The sequence below is a fragment of the Erigeron canadensis genome, chromosome 5 (assembly GCF_010389155.1).
Source record: "Erigeron canadensis isolate Cc75 chromosome 5, C_canadensis_v1, whole genome shotgun sequence".
Classification (NCBI taxonomy): Eukaryota; Viridiplantae; Streptophyta; class Magnoliopsida; order Asterales; family Asteraceae; genus Erigeron; species Erigeron canadensis.
The window spans coordinates 37,836,085-37,852,767 of record NC_057765.1 but is presented as its reverse complement, the minus strand read 5'-3'; the positions used below and the strand labels follow the sequence as shown (position 1 = coordinate 37,852,767).

General features: G+C 32.0%; 2 protein-coding genes across 2 annotated transcripts; one reads left to right on the top strand and one right to left on the bottom strand.

The window, feature by feature from the left end:
* Window positions 1-2,017: 2,017 nt before the first annotated feature.
* On the top strand, window positions 2,018-6,702 carry LOC122599593. The gene is made up of 9 exons (XM_043772124.1): window positions 2,018-2,503; window positions 4,413-4,564; window positions 4,661-4,756; window positions 5,101-5,163; window positions 5,292-5,360; window positions 5,448-5,550; window positions 5,621-5,692; window positions 6,133-6,221; window positions 6,325-6,702. The coding sequence occupies exons 1-9, from the start codon at window positions 2,170-2,172 to the stop codon at window positions 6,475-6,477; spliced, it is 1,131 nt and encodes a 376-aa protein (XP_043628059.1). The 5' UTR covers window positions 2,018-2,169; the 3' UTR covers window positions 6,478-6,702.
* An 852-nt stretch (window positions 6,703-7,554) lies between these two features.
* Window positions 7,555-8,237, bottom strand: LOC122601946. The gene has a single exon (XM_043774674.1). It carries the CDS (start codon window positions 8,076-8,078, stop codon window positions 7,665-7,667), a length of 414 nt encoding a protein of 137 aa, XP_043630609.1. The 5' UTR covers window positions 8,079-8,237; the 3' UTR covers window positions 7,555-7,664.
* Window positions 8,238-16,683: the final 8,446 nt, after the last annotated feature.

Below are 16,683 nucleotides of genomic sequence, written 5' to 3'. Positions count from 1 at the left end.
AACGCTAGAATACAAAATTTCATGATACAAACATGCAATTGTTAATACTGTTCCAAACCACAATGAGGAACATAATTACAATTACTACTGAAGGCTTGATTTCTTGGTTGAGCAAAGAAAATTAGATAAATTGGGTCGAGTCCACAAACATGTAAATAAAAGTCAAAGCACAACGTTTGACACGGTTTAAAGATAGTTGTAGTACGTTATTTGCTTTGATAAACTTCAGTTGCTAGCTACTTGCTACATTATATTTGGAGACTTGTAAAGGTTACAATGTCACGGACAAATTTTAAAAATTTGAAGCTGTTTTAATGGTTTACCAAAACTATTACTGTACGATGCTCGAACTTTTGCTTTTATTTAGAGTTTAAATTATACAAATATCAAAAACCAATAAATAATACAAACATACAAGTTTTATCAAATTATAAATATAATTATATATGTTAATTAAAAGGCTTAAAATAATGCCAATAATTTTTTTGAAAGAATGATTATATCCAAAAGTTCAATATATAGGAATTTAGATGCTAGAATGATAAACAAAATACAAATAAATTTTATAAATTCACCAACCACCAACGAAAATGAGGAAGAGAGAAAAAAAAAAAAAGAAGAAGATAACACATTTTATATAATTGTTCCAAATCATATGTGATGTCACTTTGTAATATTATGTTTATAAATAGTTTGTAAAAATATCATTTATCATAAATTATATATTTATATATAAGAAAAATGGGTGGAAACGTTTTATCCTTATGTACCATTTTAGTACCCAGATGACATACTCCATAGAAGTTATCTCCGGTAAGCCAATATCCTCGCATATAGATCACACAATATAGGTTTTTTTTTTTAAGTTACACGATATAGTTAATACACTTTCCTTTGGCCATTTTGAACTTGTGATCTGCACCTTTCATCTGTGATCTCATATGATCACATGATGGAGGTACAATGGTGGATATTGAGGGAAGTACAGAAGAGACCGAAAGTCATGAGAACAAAAAATAATACTAAAAAAAAAATAATTTCAAACGAAGTATGAATAAAGTAGCCGTACGTAGCCAAGAAAAACGGAAGGGGTCAAGACCTCCACGGATCCTTAATAAGATTCGCTCATGGGTACGACTCCATGCGAGCTTATATGGTCATATAATAATGGTATCGCTCCATCTATTGATCAATTGGATTAATAAATATAGGGGAAATAAGTTATACCAATAAGGTATTTAGTTATCCATCTATTAAAGTTTTAAAAGTCTAAAAGAAAAATGATGATAAAAAGTTACAAACAAATGTTTCATGATAAGGTATCTAGTGACTTCAATAATGAAGAGATTATGGGTTTAAGTCTCACATGTTACAAAAAAAAAAAAAGTAAGGTTTTAAAGTTGAGCTAGAGATTTGTCTTTCACTTATGGTTGCCTTCCTTTACGAGTGGTCTTTGGTCCTATACTTAAGAATGAAGATAATCAGGGTATATTTAGCTTATCAATGATTTCTACTTTAAAAAGATATATAAGCCTCCAACTTTGATAATTTTGGTCTAGTTTGACAAACATAACATTATCTCTTAACTTATTGAGGTGTTAACCCAGTGGTCAGGGATTTTCTATAATATGGTTTTCGACGTGGTTTCCTAGTTTGACATTAGTAACGTCATACTTATCTAACACATTGGAAGCAAACTCTTTAGGTAGTTGCTAGAAATCAAACCGGCATAAACGCATTCGCATGGGAGATGTTAGTCATTTATCCGTTATTATCTTTTAAAAAAAACATTATCTCTTAACTTTGCGAAATTAAGGGAATATTAAAATTGTCTAAAAACCAAAAATTGAGATTACGATATAACATTATCTTCAAACACAACTTCTCATTGGCCATTTCGATTTCTTCATAATATCTTTCCTCAATCAAAAAGGTAGGACCCACGTATACATACAACTCTTACTCACCACCGTCCATTTATACATACATATCTTCATCGTATATATATTAAATTCTTGACAGATTTTGTGGATCAAACAAGTCCCCGGCGACGCTTGTCAACTTAACCACTGAAACATAAACAAGTACAAGAAAAAAAACACCCAAGTACTATTATTATGTTAAATCCTGCTGGGTCTGATTCAAAGTACTGAAAAACTACGTCGTTCTATGGACTTTCCGATGATATTCAGGCCACCGGCGACAAACCCACCTCAGACAACTTCCGGTTACTGTTGTACTAGTAAAGTTTTTGTGGGGTTACCGGAAAGATTCAAGAAACGTGGAAATGTTACCGGAAAAAGGGTGTTTAGAGTGAGAGCAACGATGGAGAGAGATGGGTTGGATGCCGGAGAACGGACAACTGCCGGCGCCGGTGCCGGAAGTGGGTATACAGGGTCTTCAGCTATGGAAGTGACTACATTTAATCAAGGGTTTAGTTCAGAAACAGAGTTTCCTGTTTGGGATAAAATTGGTGCTGTTGTTAGACTTAGCTATGGAATTGGTTAGTCCTTTAATTTTTTCCTTTAATTTCTTTTTTCTTTTAATAAAAGTTTTGATATGAGTATAAATATATATTTATTTGTAATATGAATAGAAAACAAGTTGGATTTATGTGATTAATATGAACATATGCAAATTAAGGACAGACATGAGTTTGATTGGGTTGGAATTTGACAACATTTTTACTATTTTAGGGTGAAAGCGAAACTGTATTTACAAAATCTATTAGCAATTGCCAAATTTCACTAAAAAAGTTTTGTCATTTAACTTTCTAATCATTTTTTTTTTTGGTCATGAGTGTATCTTTCTTTCTAGATTATAGTAAAAGAAAGAAGGAATATATCTTTGTTTGGGATTCCGTTTTCAAAGTTGATTTTGCGTTTTGAAAAAAAATGTTCCGACCTTTGTGTTTTCTCTCCGCAAACACAGAAAATCAATTCTCTGCCAGACACTTTCTTAAAAATATTTGCGTTTTCTAAACACAATATCCAAAAGACCAAAACGCAATTCTAAACACCCGTAGCTTTTTAGCTTATGTTGTGTCTTAACACATTTGGCTTATTATTTATCAGTTTATTAGTGTTATAGATTGAAAACTCAGGTAAGAAGCTAAAAAGTTAGTTAGCCAGCCCACCATAGCTTATCAAAAAGAGCTTATCGCCTTATCTAGCTGTTGAAAAGGTAATAGGCTTGAGCTGTTTGGGTGAAAAAAAGCATGGAAAGCAGTTGATTACAATAAGCTAATAAAGCTAACCTAAACACCCTCTAAGACAAACAAGTACTGACTAGTTGTAACTAACTGATTGAAGTACTAGATATTTAGGTAATTTAGGCTTACCTTCAAAAATAGGTTGCATTTTGCATTTTTGGTACCTCTTTTACCTACTCCTTCAAGTAGTTTAGTTGTTTCCCAAAATATCCAATACATCCGAATGCCCCATAAGGCCATAGAAGATGCACATGTTGATTACTTTTATTGTTGCATAGTCCGACATCTTTTTTTTGAGTTTGAATATGTTTTTGGTGAATAACTTATTCAACCGGAGAATTAGGCCTTCTGCTATTAGATATACCATTGTTCTGGTGCCTAGTGGAAACACCAACAAACACTCCAGTTGCAGGAGTAAACAAATTTTGACAAACCATAAATACAAGTGTAAAAGAGCATCATTTGTGACTTTTTATCCAATTTTGTGTAGTTCTACAACGTGCAGTGCTATCCAAATTTAGACTTGTGTGTTTTGGTGCTTTCTAGCTTTTGCAGTTGACTTTCTTGTTACACATTACATTATAAGAGGTGGTACTCTTTTTATATATGCTTGGTTTTGAGCGTTGTATTGTTTGATATATTTGCTTTTGTATGGTACTATGGTTTAAATCCCAAACAAGCTATATTAGTTCAAGCAATCATCTTTCTAAGCCATTGGCTCTATATTTTGAGAGTTTGAAATTGTATATTAGAAGTTCGACTAAATTGATTATGATTATATATTTTCTTTTGTCTGTTTCAAGATACACTTGTATTCTATGTTTAGGAGTAATGTATAGTAGTTGATTCTGTCCAAATCAACTTTCAACAATTAACTTCATAGAAAGTAAGGAGAATGCCAAACTATAGTCTATAGATTTGATACGTATCGCTTGATGTGCAAGTTGAAAATTCCATTTTCACACGTTTAAATGATCTTTGTTACAGCAACAACTTGCTTCTTAAAATCAAATTCTTTTAGCAGGATATGATTATAATTTGCATATGGCTTGCAGTTTGTACATTATAACAAGCTTCTAGTTGTATGCTCTTATATCAATTTTTTTTTTTTTTTGAAATCCTTTTCACATGCTCCTGAGACTCATATCAAAAACTAGAGTATTAAAGTTTGCAATATCTAATCTTTTCTCTCTAAATACAGGAATATATGGCGCGATGGCATTTGCAGGGAACTTCATATGCTCAACAACAGGAATTGATAGCACGGGAGGTTACTCCCCATCATTAGACGCCATTGTTCAAGGACTCGGATATGCTGCTCCTCCAATTATGGCCCTTCTCTTTATACTAGACGTATGATAAAATTTCAAAATTTTACCTCACTCGTCTGACCCCTAGATGTGTAAAGTTATTATCGATGGCTAAAAAAGTGTGATTCATCTAGTGCAGGATGAAGTTGTGAAACTGTCTCCTCATGCTCGTGCGATACGGGATGTAGAAGATGAGGAATTACGAAGCTTTTTCTATGGAATGTCACCATGGCAGGTAATGTGTTATGAAATTGATTATATGATTATTGCAACATAATTATGTATATGGTGTTTGTACAAAGTGATTCTGTTTATAGTTATTGGACAATAGAGAGGTCAAATAATTACTTTCGTACATGCTGAAACAGAACTGATTACACTAAAACTAATAATCTGATTATTACAAATGCAAAGAGATGAAGTGCATCCAAAATTTTTCTCCTGCAACATATATTACAATGGATGATTGTAACTATTCAGTATCGCATAATCAGTTCCAAAATGCTAATTCAAAGATCCCCTTCGACCTTATTGTGTTCTGTTTGATCATGTTCATATTCTCGTGAAACTTTTTTGCAGTTCATAATGATCGTTGCCGCAAGTTCTGTTGGTGAGGAGCTATTTTACCGAGCTGCTGTTCAGGTGAGTTAATTGCTTATCAGCGGGGGACCGAGGATCGGTTATCCTTTTTCTTCTCCATTAAATGTTGAAACATAAGAAACTTTACAAATTGTGATTCCATCTATTAATCCTCATTTGAAACTATTTAGGGTGCATTAGCAGATGTCTTTTTAAGGGGAAATGATCTAGTGGCAAACGCAAATGGAATGGCTGCACTGGTACGATGACTACATCTTTTTCCCTTATACTTTTCAGTCTGCAAATTGATAATGAGAACTAAAGCATTATGTCTTTTTCACTTTTAGACGGGCGTGCTGCCTCCATTTGTGCCATTTGCCGAAGCATTTGCAGCAGTTATCACAGCTGCTCTTACGGGTTCACTTTATTATGTAGCTGCATCTCCAAAAGGTATTATATTCATGTATGCCAAGCTGTTATTTATTTGTTTTATAACACGCGTTGCTACTTGTTGCTGCAGATCCAACTTATGTTGTAGCACCAGTTTTGAGTTCTCGTTCTGGTCGTCAAGAAATGAAGAAGCTTTTTGCAGGTACAACCTTTAACCCATATAAACACACCATGAGATTACTTTTTCTTGTCAGCAACTTTCAACCTACAGAACTGGTCTCTTTAGTTCCCCAGGGTTGCATTGCGAAGTTATCTTCGCTTTGTATTACCTTGCCTCTTTTTGACCAATAGGTTCAAGTAACTGAAACAATTTCCTGGGTAAATTGTAAAATAACCCACTAATATTACTCACCAGTGATCTAATAGTCATTAGTTCAAAGACTGAAAATACATGAATACGGTGTGTACAGTTTAAGACCTTCAGTAATGTCATATTTATGAATACGGTGTGTACAGTTTAAGACCTGAAGGTTGGCATTTCTCGTGATAGAAATGGTCCGTAGCTGCATTTGTGTCACCAAAGTTTCCATTTTGCCACCCCTTTATTTGTTATTTCCCTAACTTGCCTATGTACTTTTACAGCCTGGTATGAAAGAAGACAAATGAAGAAGATATATTCTCCATTACTTGAAGGACTTCTAGCTCTTTACCTTGGATTTGAATGGAATCAGGTAACTAACTTCCGAAAAATTAAATTTGTTCCTCTATTTCCGCAGTTTCCATTTTTTTAAATGATGATTTAATCCTCCATGTGTTTATGATACAATTTGGCAGACAAACAACATCTTAGCACCCATCATCACGCACGGGATTTACTCTGCAACAATTCTGGGACATGGGCTTTGGAAGATACATGATCATAGAAGAAGACTACGCCAGCGAGTCCAGCAGCTTAATCTCGAGGAAAAGAGTTCAAGAAATTTCTGATTTAGCCTATAGTCTTAATGGTAATAGAAATCATCTTTTTTGGCAACAACATGATTGTATATATAAAAACAACTATACTATGCTATATCATATACAAAGAGACCATCTTCGCGACTGTCTCTATGATGTTAGACATTTATGACCCCAAAGGTTTAAAACCGGTGGTCATTAGTCATTATTATGTTACTATAGAAGCTTCCATTTACCGGTTTCTTTTGTTATGTATGTTCGGTCTAATACATAGTTACGAGAAGATTATACAGCTTTGTTTATATTAAACTTTCTCAAGTAAAGATAGAACAGGGAAATTTTTGACTTTGTATGTGCGAATAAATAACGTCATTTCGTCTAATGTTAAAATGCACGAGGTAAAATGGCAATAAGTTTCAGGCTCTTGTTGTTTTCTACAGCAACCACAAAATGCATCATATGCCAACGCTATTCGAGATCCTAAAATCCAAATTATTTTTCATAAGTTTACTAAATCTATATAAAATTAATTGTAGTCAATAATATTATCATTGAGCTTTCTAATTGCTACCATATTGATAATTCATTAAACCTCTCCGGTGATGACGTTCTCAGACTACAAGCGTCACTTTTTGAAATACTAGTTTCTTTCGAGATACTCTATGTGAGATTTGCTGAAAGCTAAATTTCTTTTTTAATCCTTAATTTTCAGTTTGGGCTTAAGTGGTATTTCGAGATAATTTTGAGTTTTTCTTAGCTTATTAATTTATCATTTCCTATTATTATTATTACAATATCGATGCATTTTAATTGCATCGATATATAAAAAGAAAAACAAATATCGGTGCATTTTAATTGCATACTTAGTAGTTTTACAATATATAAAAATTGTTAACATATTCTATATTTAACACCAAATCAAACGACATATAAGACTAAACAACCGACAAGATCAAAAAGAAAATCCGAATGACAATTAATCATTAAAAACAAAAAAAAATTGTGTTATTAATCATTTCCCTTACAAAAGTACATTATTACTTGAATATACGAAAGAAAAAACAAGAGTTATATATGTATTTAATTACCCATAACATTGCAAGGACATTAACACCAGAAAAAGATTATAGATTAATCCAACCTTTTCATCATACATATGTTATTATATAATAATATAAAGTTATACTCGTAATATATAATGTTAAGTAATTAATTAGTTAGAAATCTTGAGCATAGAAATCAATAATTTCCTTGAGATTAAGGTTGAACAATGAAGATGAATCATTATGCATCAACCATAACATATGCTCAAACAAGATAGCATCCACATCTACATACAACACTCTTTTCTTCTTTTGTATATGATCAACATGATTATTTCTTGATGATGAGGATTGTTTCTTCTTGTTCTTCACTAAATCAATCAAGACCCTAAACGGGTTTTCATCTAACACAAAAGGGTCCACTAAAAACTCTTTCTTTTCCTTGCCTACCACCACCGTGATTGGATCATTATTATTTGATCCCACAAAGAAATCTTCGTTGGCTAGTTGTCGATAACCATGACGCTGACCGCCGTAACAACAACCACGGCTAATGAGTGATGAGACTGGTACAACCAAGCAGTCCATTTAATTTGTGAATTAATGATGATATAAGGCTATGTGATAAGTGAATTTGTATTGTGTATAAAAATGAAAGAGCTAGAGCTAGATAGTGTATATGAATTAATGTAATGTACGTGTTTATATATAATGTTATTGATAGTGGATGAAGTCAAAGTTTATTTGGTGTTTTGAAATACTCGTATATAAATAAAAGAGGTGAGATATGAAAGGTGGAATTTGTATGGTAGTGGTTGAAGATGAACAAATAACATGTATGTATGTAGGAAATGTATGTAGGCCAACCAAACGGCTAATAGTTAATGATGGGGAGATATAAACAACACGTTCATGAAGCTGGCAATAATGTTGGTTTCCTAGTAATTAAGATATTAATTAAGCTAGAATATATAGCCGTTGGACTATTTCTATATATACTAGAGCGGTGTCCGCGCGTTGCAACGGTAATGGTCTATAACGCTTTAGATATCGTAATGGTTTATAGTATTCAGTTTACTTTCATGAAATGCGTCAATGCATGATCTAACCATATATATCATTCTAAAAATAAGTCGCGTATTAGGTGCAAGTTATAATGAAGTGCAAACACTAACCATGAAAATAACCACTTACAATTGTAGGGGAGGAGACCAAAACAATTAAAAAAAAACAATTGTAGGGGAGGAGACCAAAACAATTAAAAAAAATAAATAGTCAAAGATTAAAATTTAATACGAATATACAAAAGACAAAATTGGTTCGTAATTTCGTGATTTATAAAAAGGTAATTATTGTTTAAACATTTTGTAATATAATTTATGACAATTAAGATGTTTTTTCTTATCCGTAGCAATACCTTCAGCAATAATTTTAGAGTTAATGGGGATTTTATAACAATAGGAGTTTTAGGTAATTGTGGGGGTTTTTTTATTAAGGTAATTTCGGAATTTCAGGGACAAGGTGTGTGAAAGTAGTTTAAATGCAGAAGTATGTAAAAGTAGTTTAAATGCAAAGGGTATATTAGGTAATTCAAAGGTTGAGAGTTAAATAAGGGAAGGGATAGTTTGTTTATATAAGTATTATAGATTTAGTTGATTTAAAAAATAAAAAGGAAGAAAATAGAAAGGGGAAAAAAAAGTAGGAAGCGGTAAAGGAAAAATAACTTTTTTGAGAAAAAGTTAAACAAAAGCTAATGAATTAATTTTATATTTTCATTTCATCGATCAATAGAGAGAAAAAAAATTTAATGGTTATAGAGGTTCGTTTGATCTGATTCCGAGTTCAAAAACAAATTAATATTTTGAACTAGTCTACTTAAAAAATGATTAAAACATCCAAAAGTTATAAAACACATACACATACAAAAAGACTTGTTTTAAAATCCTTTACACATTTTTTTGATTTCATAGAAAAAAACTTAAACATAATATAGAAAGTGCAAACTAAGACAAAAGTCATAGTTAAATATAACACATAATTTTTAAACATAAAGTCAGAAAAATGTTTAATGCAGCTTGTTGAAGTTTTATTCCAACTATTTTCATAAAGTTCAATTTATATTTCAATAAATCAAAAAAAAAATTATCTTTTTAAGTTGTGCCTATATAACAAACTTTCTATAAATATAGACAAAGACAATTCATAATAGGCATCAATAAAATTCAAAATTTTACCTTACAAAAAAAAAAAAAAAAATTATAAAAGAAGGCTAATAATGGATTGAGGGCACATTTAGCAAAATCAATGAACTAAGGGTTTTTTTTTTTTTTTTATTAAGTGCTGAGTGTATTAAATGAGTGAATGAATGTTTGTTTATACTAATATTAAGTTAAATATATGTAATTAACAGTTATTTTGTGTATTAAGTCAATAAAAACACATAAAATTTTATTGAATTATTAAGTTGTTAACTATTAAATTTATTAAATAAAAAATCAAAGAAAGCCTAACTTATTCGCATTTGAATAAACAAATGACTCTTTATAGGAAATAAGGGAGTTCGTATTGCATTGGTGCTTTCGAATGTGGGGAAGAGCGTTGGGAGCGTGTGGGCCTTTATTTTCTCCATCGACTTTCACAAGAAAAGATTTATCTTATGTAAATAGTTTATTTAAACATATTTTATTAAGACTATAATTAATCCTCTTAAATATTACTCGTACCTTAAAAATCCTTCTAATACTATATAATTATGACATATGGATTTCACTAGTTCTCATTAGGATAAGTGCACGAAAATGTAATAAACTAAGGCCAAAAAGTTATTGTGTGCATGAACTTACAGAACGTTTATTGTATGCATGAACAAAATCAAAAACGTTATCGAATACACGATTGACCTGCTATTCCCTTAGCCGGTAACTTTTTTGAATTTTTAGCTACCTGCTGGCGTCATGACGTCAGCAATTTTGTCTTATTCTTATTTTGTCATTTTCTGCAATTTTTTTTATTATTTTAATTTTTTTTTTTACTATTGTATATTTTATAGTTTCTTATTTTTATCACTTAACTTTTAGGTTTTATCACTTTAGTCTAACTTTTTATATATAAGTATAATTTACTTTTAAAGTTTTTAATTTTTATCAATTAACTTTGGATTTTAACATTAATCATCATTTTTTAAAAAAAAAAATTTTCTACTTTCTATCTTTTATTTTAACGCTTTTAACTTGTTTAATTTGTACCACTTAACTTATTAGTTTTTTTTTACTTTAGTCTAACTTTTTTTATAAAAACTTAATTATAGTTTAGTTTATAGTTTTTAATTTTTATCAAATAACTTTGAGTTTCTAACTATAATCATCAAATCTTTTTTTTTTCTTTACTTTTTATCTCTTATTTTAAGATTTCTAACTAAACTATAGTAAATTTTAAGTGTCCAAACTTTTATGTAATGTTGTATGTATAAATGCTTGCATGACGCAGTGTCGATCTCAGGCAACGTCCCTCCGGGGTCAAAAAACTAGTTCTAACTACACACATTCATCAAAATCTAGAACCATAAGAATTTAAAAAAAGATCGGATCTTATATCTTGATGATGATGATGTCAAATAAATAAATAACACAATCAATTGATGAAAAACGATGTCAAACCACCACACATATTCCTTTTTCTGTATTTCATCATGAAACCGATAGACAAGTAATTCCATTTACACCCCGCCGCCAAAAAATGTTGTGGGAAATGTTGGTCGTCCACTTTTACTGTCTTTTGTTTTTTCTTCTTCTCTTTGATTTTATTTATTTTATCTATATGTGGGAGATAAAAAAAAGTTGAAATTGTAAAAATCTTGATACAATAAATATTGATTGTAAGATCATGCACACAATAACTTTTTGAACATAGTTTATTACATTTTCATGCACTTAACCGGCCCACATCAAGCCTTTAGCCAGTTTCGGTATACAATAGAAAATTAGCAGGGTTCATGTATACAATAAACCTTTTGTAAGTTCATGTACATAATAACTTTTCGGCCTTAGTTGATCACATTTCCGTGCACTTAACCCTTCTCTTTATTAATCTCACCCCCTTATTTTCTACATGTCACCATCCTGTGAATTAGAAGAATTTTTAGGCTAATAAGTTATGAGCATTGATCAATCCCATTTTATTAATACAAAAAAGAAAAAAAAAATGAATATGAGACTGTTATGCACCTAATTTGGATGAAAACTCTCTCATATATTAATATTTTAATATTGTGAATAAATATTTGGGCCTTTTTTATGGTATAAAAAATGACATGTGAAGGGTTTTTCACCCAACTTAAATGCCTAACAGCCTCATATTCTCTCCCCCACAACAAATAAAAATGTCATGACATGTATGGTGAATCGTGTTTATGTTAATTTAACATTTACAGTATCATTAATTTTTCCTTAGAAATTAATTTAAAATGAGTTACTTCCAACTTTTTTTTTAAAAAACAACATTATATTAAATAAAATGTCACTAACGAAACACTAGAGAACCCAAGATGTACAAGTAAATAACAAATACCAGAATAATACCAAAACATACAATATCTCGATCAACAATACTCGACAAATCATAAACACCTAGACAACAAGGAGAGGACAATTAACCCATTCCATCCAAGCGATCCGATTCTTTTAATTATTTGTTTTTTTATGTTATACAAGTAGTACGTTACCCAGGCAAAACGGCAGCAAGCCAGCGACTGGTGGTGATACCGGTGACTGGTAATAGTGGTGGCGAATGTTGGTTTTAAAAGTAATTGATGTAAATGGTTAGTAAAAATGTTTTAGAAAATAAGATACTGATGGTGTTATTCAACCTTTAAATCTATATTGGTAAATTTTCTTATTTAAAAAAAGTAGCTTCTCAACCATGTAATTTTTATAAGATAGTATAAAATAATCATACAAGAGCTTTTTTAAAAGAATTCAGAATGATTTAAGTAGTGCAACATTTATTTCATTTTGTAGTATAATCCAAAAAGTACCTTTAGAATAAAATCTCCAGATCGGTAGCTGCATTAGGTAAACTAATACCATATGATATCCCAGCATATCCAAGTTTACAACGTGAGTAAATAAATAAATATAAAGAAAAAATTAAGATTTTTTTAATGATAAAAGTTGTATCAACGTGCGTAAAAAATTGATATCTTCATGTCAGAAATATAACGTCTCAATTTTATAACAAATATACAAATAATTTATGTTGCATTACATCTATATTTCTTTATCAAACAAACTATTCATCCCTCCCTTTTCAATTTTTAATCTATAAAAAACTTAAAATATCTTTAATTTTCAATACATTCTCAACACACACGCTATATTTACCAAGATACTTCTAAAATATTTTCCAACTCTATTTATTCAAATTATCACTCTCATGTATTTATTACAAAAATACTCTTTTTCTTAATTTACTATTTTTAATTATCTTCATCTAATAACCCTATAATACTCTTAATAAAATAATTTACAGTATAGATCATTCAACACTTAAAATAACTACAATACCACCTTTAACATCAATTATTTTTACATTTACCATCATCATCGCCCTCATCACCATCCCCACTGCCGCCCCTACCACCGTCACCACCACCACCTCCGTCATCACTACTCCCTGCTGTATTGGGTGAGCATAAGTCTAGTAAATGCATATAGTAAACCTTATATGTTTATTAACAAAATAAAGTTACTTAATTAAATTATATAAGTGACTAATAAAATGTAATATAATTTTCATAGGATACAAATGAAATGGAGAAAATGACCAAAAGGGGTAAACTATAATAAAGTGGGCCTATAAGTGTGGATCCCCATATGTCGAGCACCCCAAAGAGTCCCAATCCAACTTTGTTAGCGCGTATGCTTCCGGTTGTAGTTGGGATGCAGACCCACCCCCAAAGTGTGTAAATCCAGCTGTGCTGTTCGGGTGGGTCATGACCGGTTGCACCCATTACCTATTTTAACAGCTCCACACGGTTGAAAAGTCACCTACTATTTGAAAACCGAGTCATCTAACTCAGATATGGAGACACTCCAATGTTAGTTAATGTTAATGCTATCCATTCTCGTCATAAGTAAAGTTCTAGAGAACCTGAGTGTAACATCCTAGAAATTTTAGGCAAATGAAATTTAACATTATTATAGTTTTGGCTTTAAAATAATTTACTAGTATTTTATTTTTAAATACGGGATTAAATTAGTTGGAACTATGGGCGTGACACTCTTAGTGCCAGCCAAATTCTTCTCATGACTCATCTCCTCTCCAGCAAATTTCTTTTACAAGTTCTTCATAATTCTTTTATTAACAAACATTAATTCTAATTTTTAATTCAATCTAAGAATCCTTCATCAAGAGAAATAATAATAATCTTCCTTTATCTCATAAAATTGAAAAGTAGAGGTTTAATTATGGTGGTGCTGACCGAAATTAGGAAGAATAAAGGAGAAAAAATTATGAAATTGAAACCCTAAACTCATGTCTTCCATTATTTGAGGTATTGATGCTTTAACTTAATTTTAAATCTTGCTAAATTAACATGTAAAATTAGGGTTCATGTAACTAATTCTTATTTGGAAATTGGCGATTTTATTTAAATTAAGTTAATTGCTATAATACAATGTAGGGTTCTTGAAATTTAATCAAACTAGGGGTTTCTAGTTGGCTAGCATGAAAGTTTTGATGATTGTTAGTGAAAACGAAATGTCACAAATTTGGTTACTAATCTTGTCGTGGGTAAAACTCCACTGTAAAAGATGTTTCACTTGTTGGGTTCTAAAAAGAAAATGTAGGTGTATGTTTTAGCTCGAAGTGGACACTGGAATGAGTTTAAAAGGTGGAGTAAAACTCGAATTATGAATTTTTGAAGTCAGTGTGGTCATTCTGAATTTTCAGCAAAATCGATTCTGTGTCAGTTTTTGAAATGAGTAAAACACATTTATATGGGTCAAATCTTGTATTGGTCACTGAAGATAAAATGTAGCTATATATGTTAGATTGAAGTGGCCACTGGAATAAGGTAAAAATATTGTGTTGAAGTTATGATCATTTGAAATCAGTAATGTCAAAGCTGTTTTGTTAATGACAACACAACAGTATTGGTTTTTGAAACGACCAGAAGTCACATTTGAAGGACAATTCACATGTTGGTCACTAAAGATAAAATGTATCTATATATGTTAGATTGAAGTGGCCACTGGAATGAAGTAAAAAGAGTGAGTAGAAGTTAAGTTATGCTTGTTTGAAGTCAGCTTAGTCAAATATGAAAATGGTAATTTTGTTATGAAAGTGAGTTTAACATTATGATAAGAGATTCATGTTTTGCAAATCAAACCAACAGCCAGGATACCCTTTGGGTATCTTTGCGAGAGGGGATGTTGGCTTGGAAGTCATGGGATCGAATCTTGTATCCCCCATTGACCTCGGGCATTTACCTCTTTAGCGTAAAATTGGCTCCCTTTGGGGGTACCAGCGGTGTAAGGTGACTCGAACCCTGAGCATACTAACCGTTTGGATGTCACTGCTCAGCTCGATGGAACGACCTTCCCACCCATCGTTCAAAAAAATAAAAAATAAAAAAAATATATGAGGTTATAAAAGATGGGTTTGGTGCTAAGATGCTATTGATTGTGGCTAAGTGACCTTGTATGTGATTGATGATATTCAATGTATTTGTGAATCATTGCTAGGTTGAAGCATACTTGTGGTTTTGTTGATTGTTGATTTGTGGTCATGAAGGAGGTGAGTATGCTTGCATACCTTTATATATGCGTCGGGTCGATTACCATATGATGGTGGTTTCCGTGTGTGGTGATCGATTTAGCGTTAAGCCCAATTTGGGGCATTGTGATTATGAGGCCTAAGAATATCTTGATATGAGATATACGAAGCCTAAGAACCTCTTGTGAATGAGGCCTAAGAACCTCTTGTGAATGGGTCCTAAGAATCCCAAGATTGTTGATATTGATTGAGTTGATATTGCTTATATGGATCCATGTAATGCGTTAAAGTACAAAGGTGAGCATGTAGATATGGTACGGCGGTGCCATAGGCTACATGTAAGAGTCCTTTGTGTGTTGCCCTCTGATGAGCGTCCATTTTGTGATAAAAACCCTAATGAAAGGCTCAATTTCTATGCTTAAATGAGTCAATATTCCGAAACTATCGGTACTTAATGAATCGTATGATTATGCAGGTTCACGGAAGATGTGAAAGAGGGTAAATAAAATCAAGAGACTCAAGAAGGAAGCCTATGAAGTTACAAGACACAAGGAAGTGATTCGGGAGCTAAACGAATAAGCGAAAGCTGTAGCAGGAGCCACCAGCGCCGCTGGCCATCAAGAACCAACGTCGCTCCTCTATCACCAGCGCCGCTAGCCCATTCAAGCCCATGACCAGCGTCGCTGGTAAGCCCACCAGCGCTGCTGGTCAGCCCAGTCCAGCAACCGACTTTCTCCTCTATTTAAGCCGAATTAACCCTGAAAACCCGAAGAGAGGGTCAATTCAGAAGCCCTAGCCGCCCAACAACAACCCTAGATCGACTTTGTAGATTCCAAGGAGGTTTCGGAGCTTCCAACACCTTCCGATCTTCATTCTTGGTCTAGATCTTTTATCTTCTATTTACTTTTGCTATCAAACAATGTCTTTTATCTTTACACACTTTGTTATTCCTTTAATAATGTTAGGCTAGTAGATTGAATACTTGTTTGGATCGATGTGATCATGTAGACGTTTATTGTTTTACTGTGTTTGTTTAGATTCTGTTGGAATGTGTTTTACTGTTTATCGTAGATCCATGTTTATTAGTAATTCATGTTGCTATTGGTTTTATATCTGAACATATTCGTTTAACTCTGATGGTTGTCTATGATCATAAATTAAGACTAATATGCTAGGACAGATACAACTAGTCGGTCTATAACTAGAAGTAAAAAGTGATTCACTTGTAACCGAGGGATCCAGAACCATAGTAACTAGAATGAATTGAACATGAAGCTTAATAATGTCAGACGCGATCCTTTGACTTGTAACCGAGCACTATGGTCACCGGAAAGAATTACATCTAGCCATGGCTTAACGGTTGGGTAATTAAAAGATGAACTAATAACACAAACTTTAGGTCATTAATGCTTAAATAATG

Bases quoted from the DNA above. Each gene is read 5' to 3' on its own strand.
- LOC122601946 (XM_043774674.1), bottom strand. From the start codon at position 8,078: ATGGACTGCTTGGTTGTACCAGTCTCATCACTCATTAGCCGTGGTTGT.
- LOC122599593 (XM_043772124.1), top strand. From the start codon at position 2,170: ATGGACTTTCCGATGATATTCAGGCCACCGGCGACAAACCCACCTCAG. The intron at 2,504-4,412 runs GTTAGTCCTTTA...CTCTAAATACAG, and splicing joins TAGACTTAGCTATGGAATTG to GAATATATGGCGCGATGGCA. The intron at 5,551-5,620 runs GTATTATATTCA...TTGTTGCTGCAG, and splicing joins TGTAGCTGCATCTCCAAAAG to ATCCAACTTATGTTGTAGCA.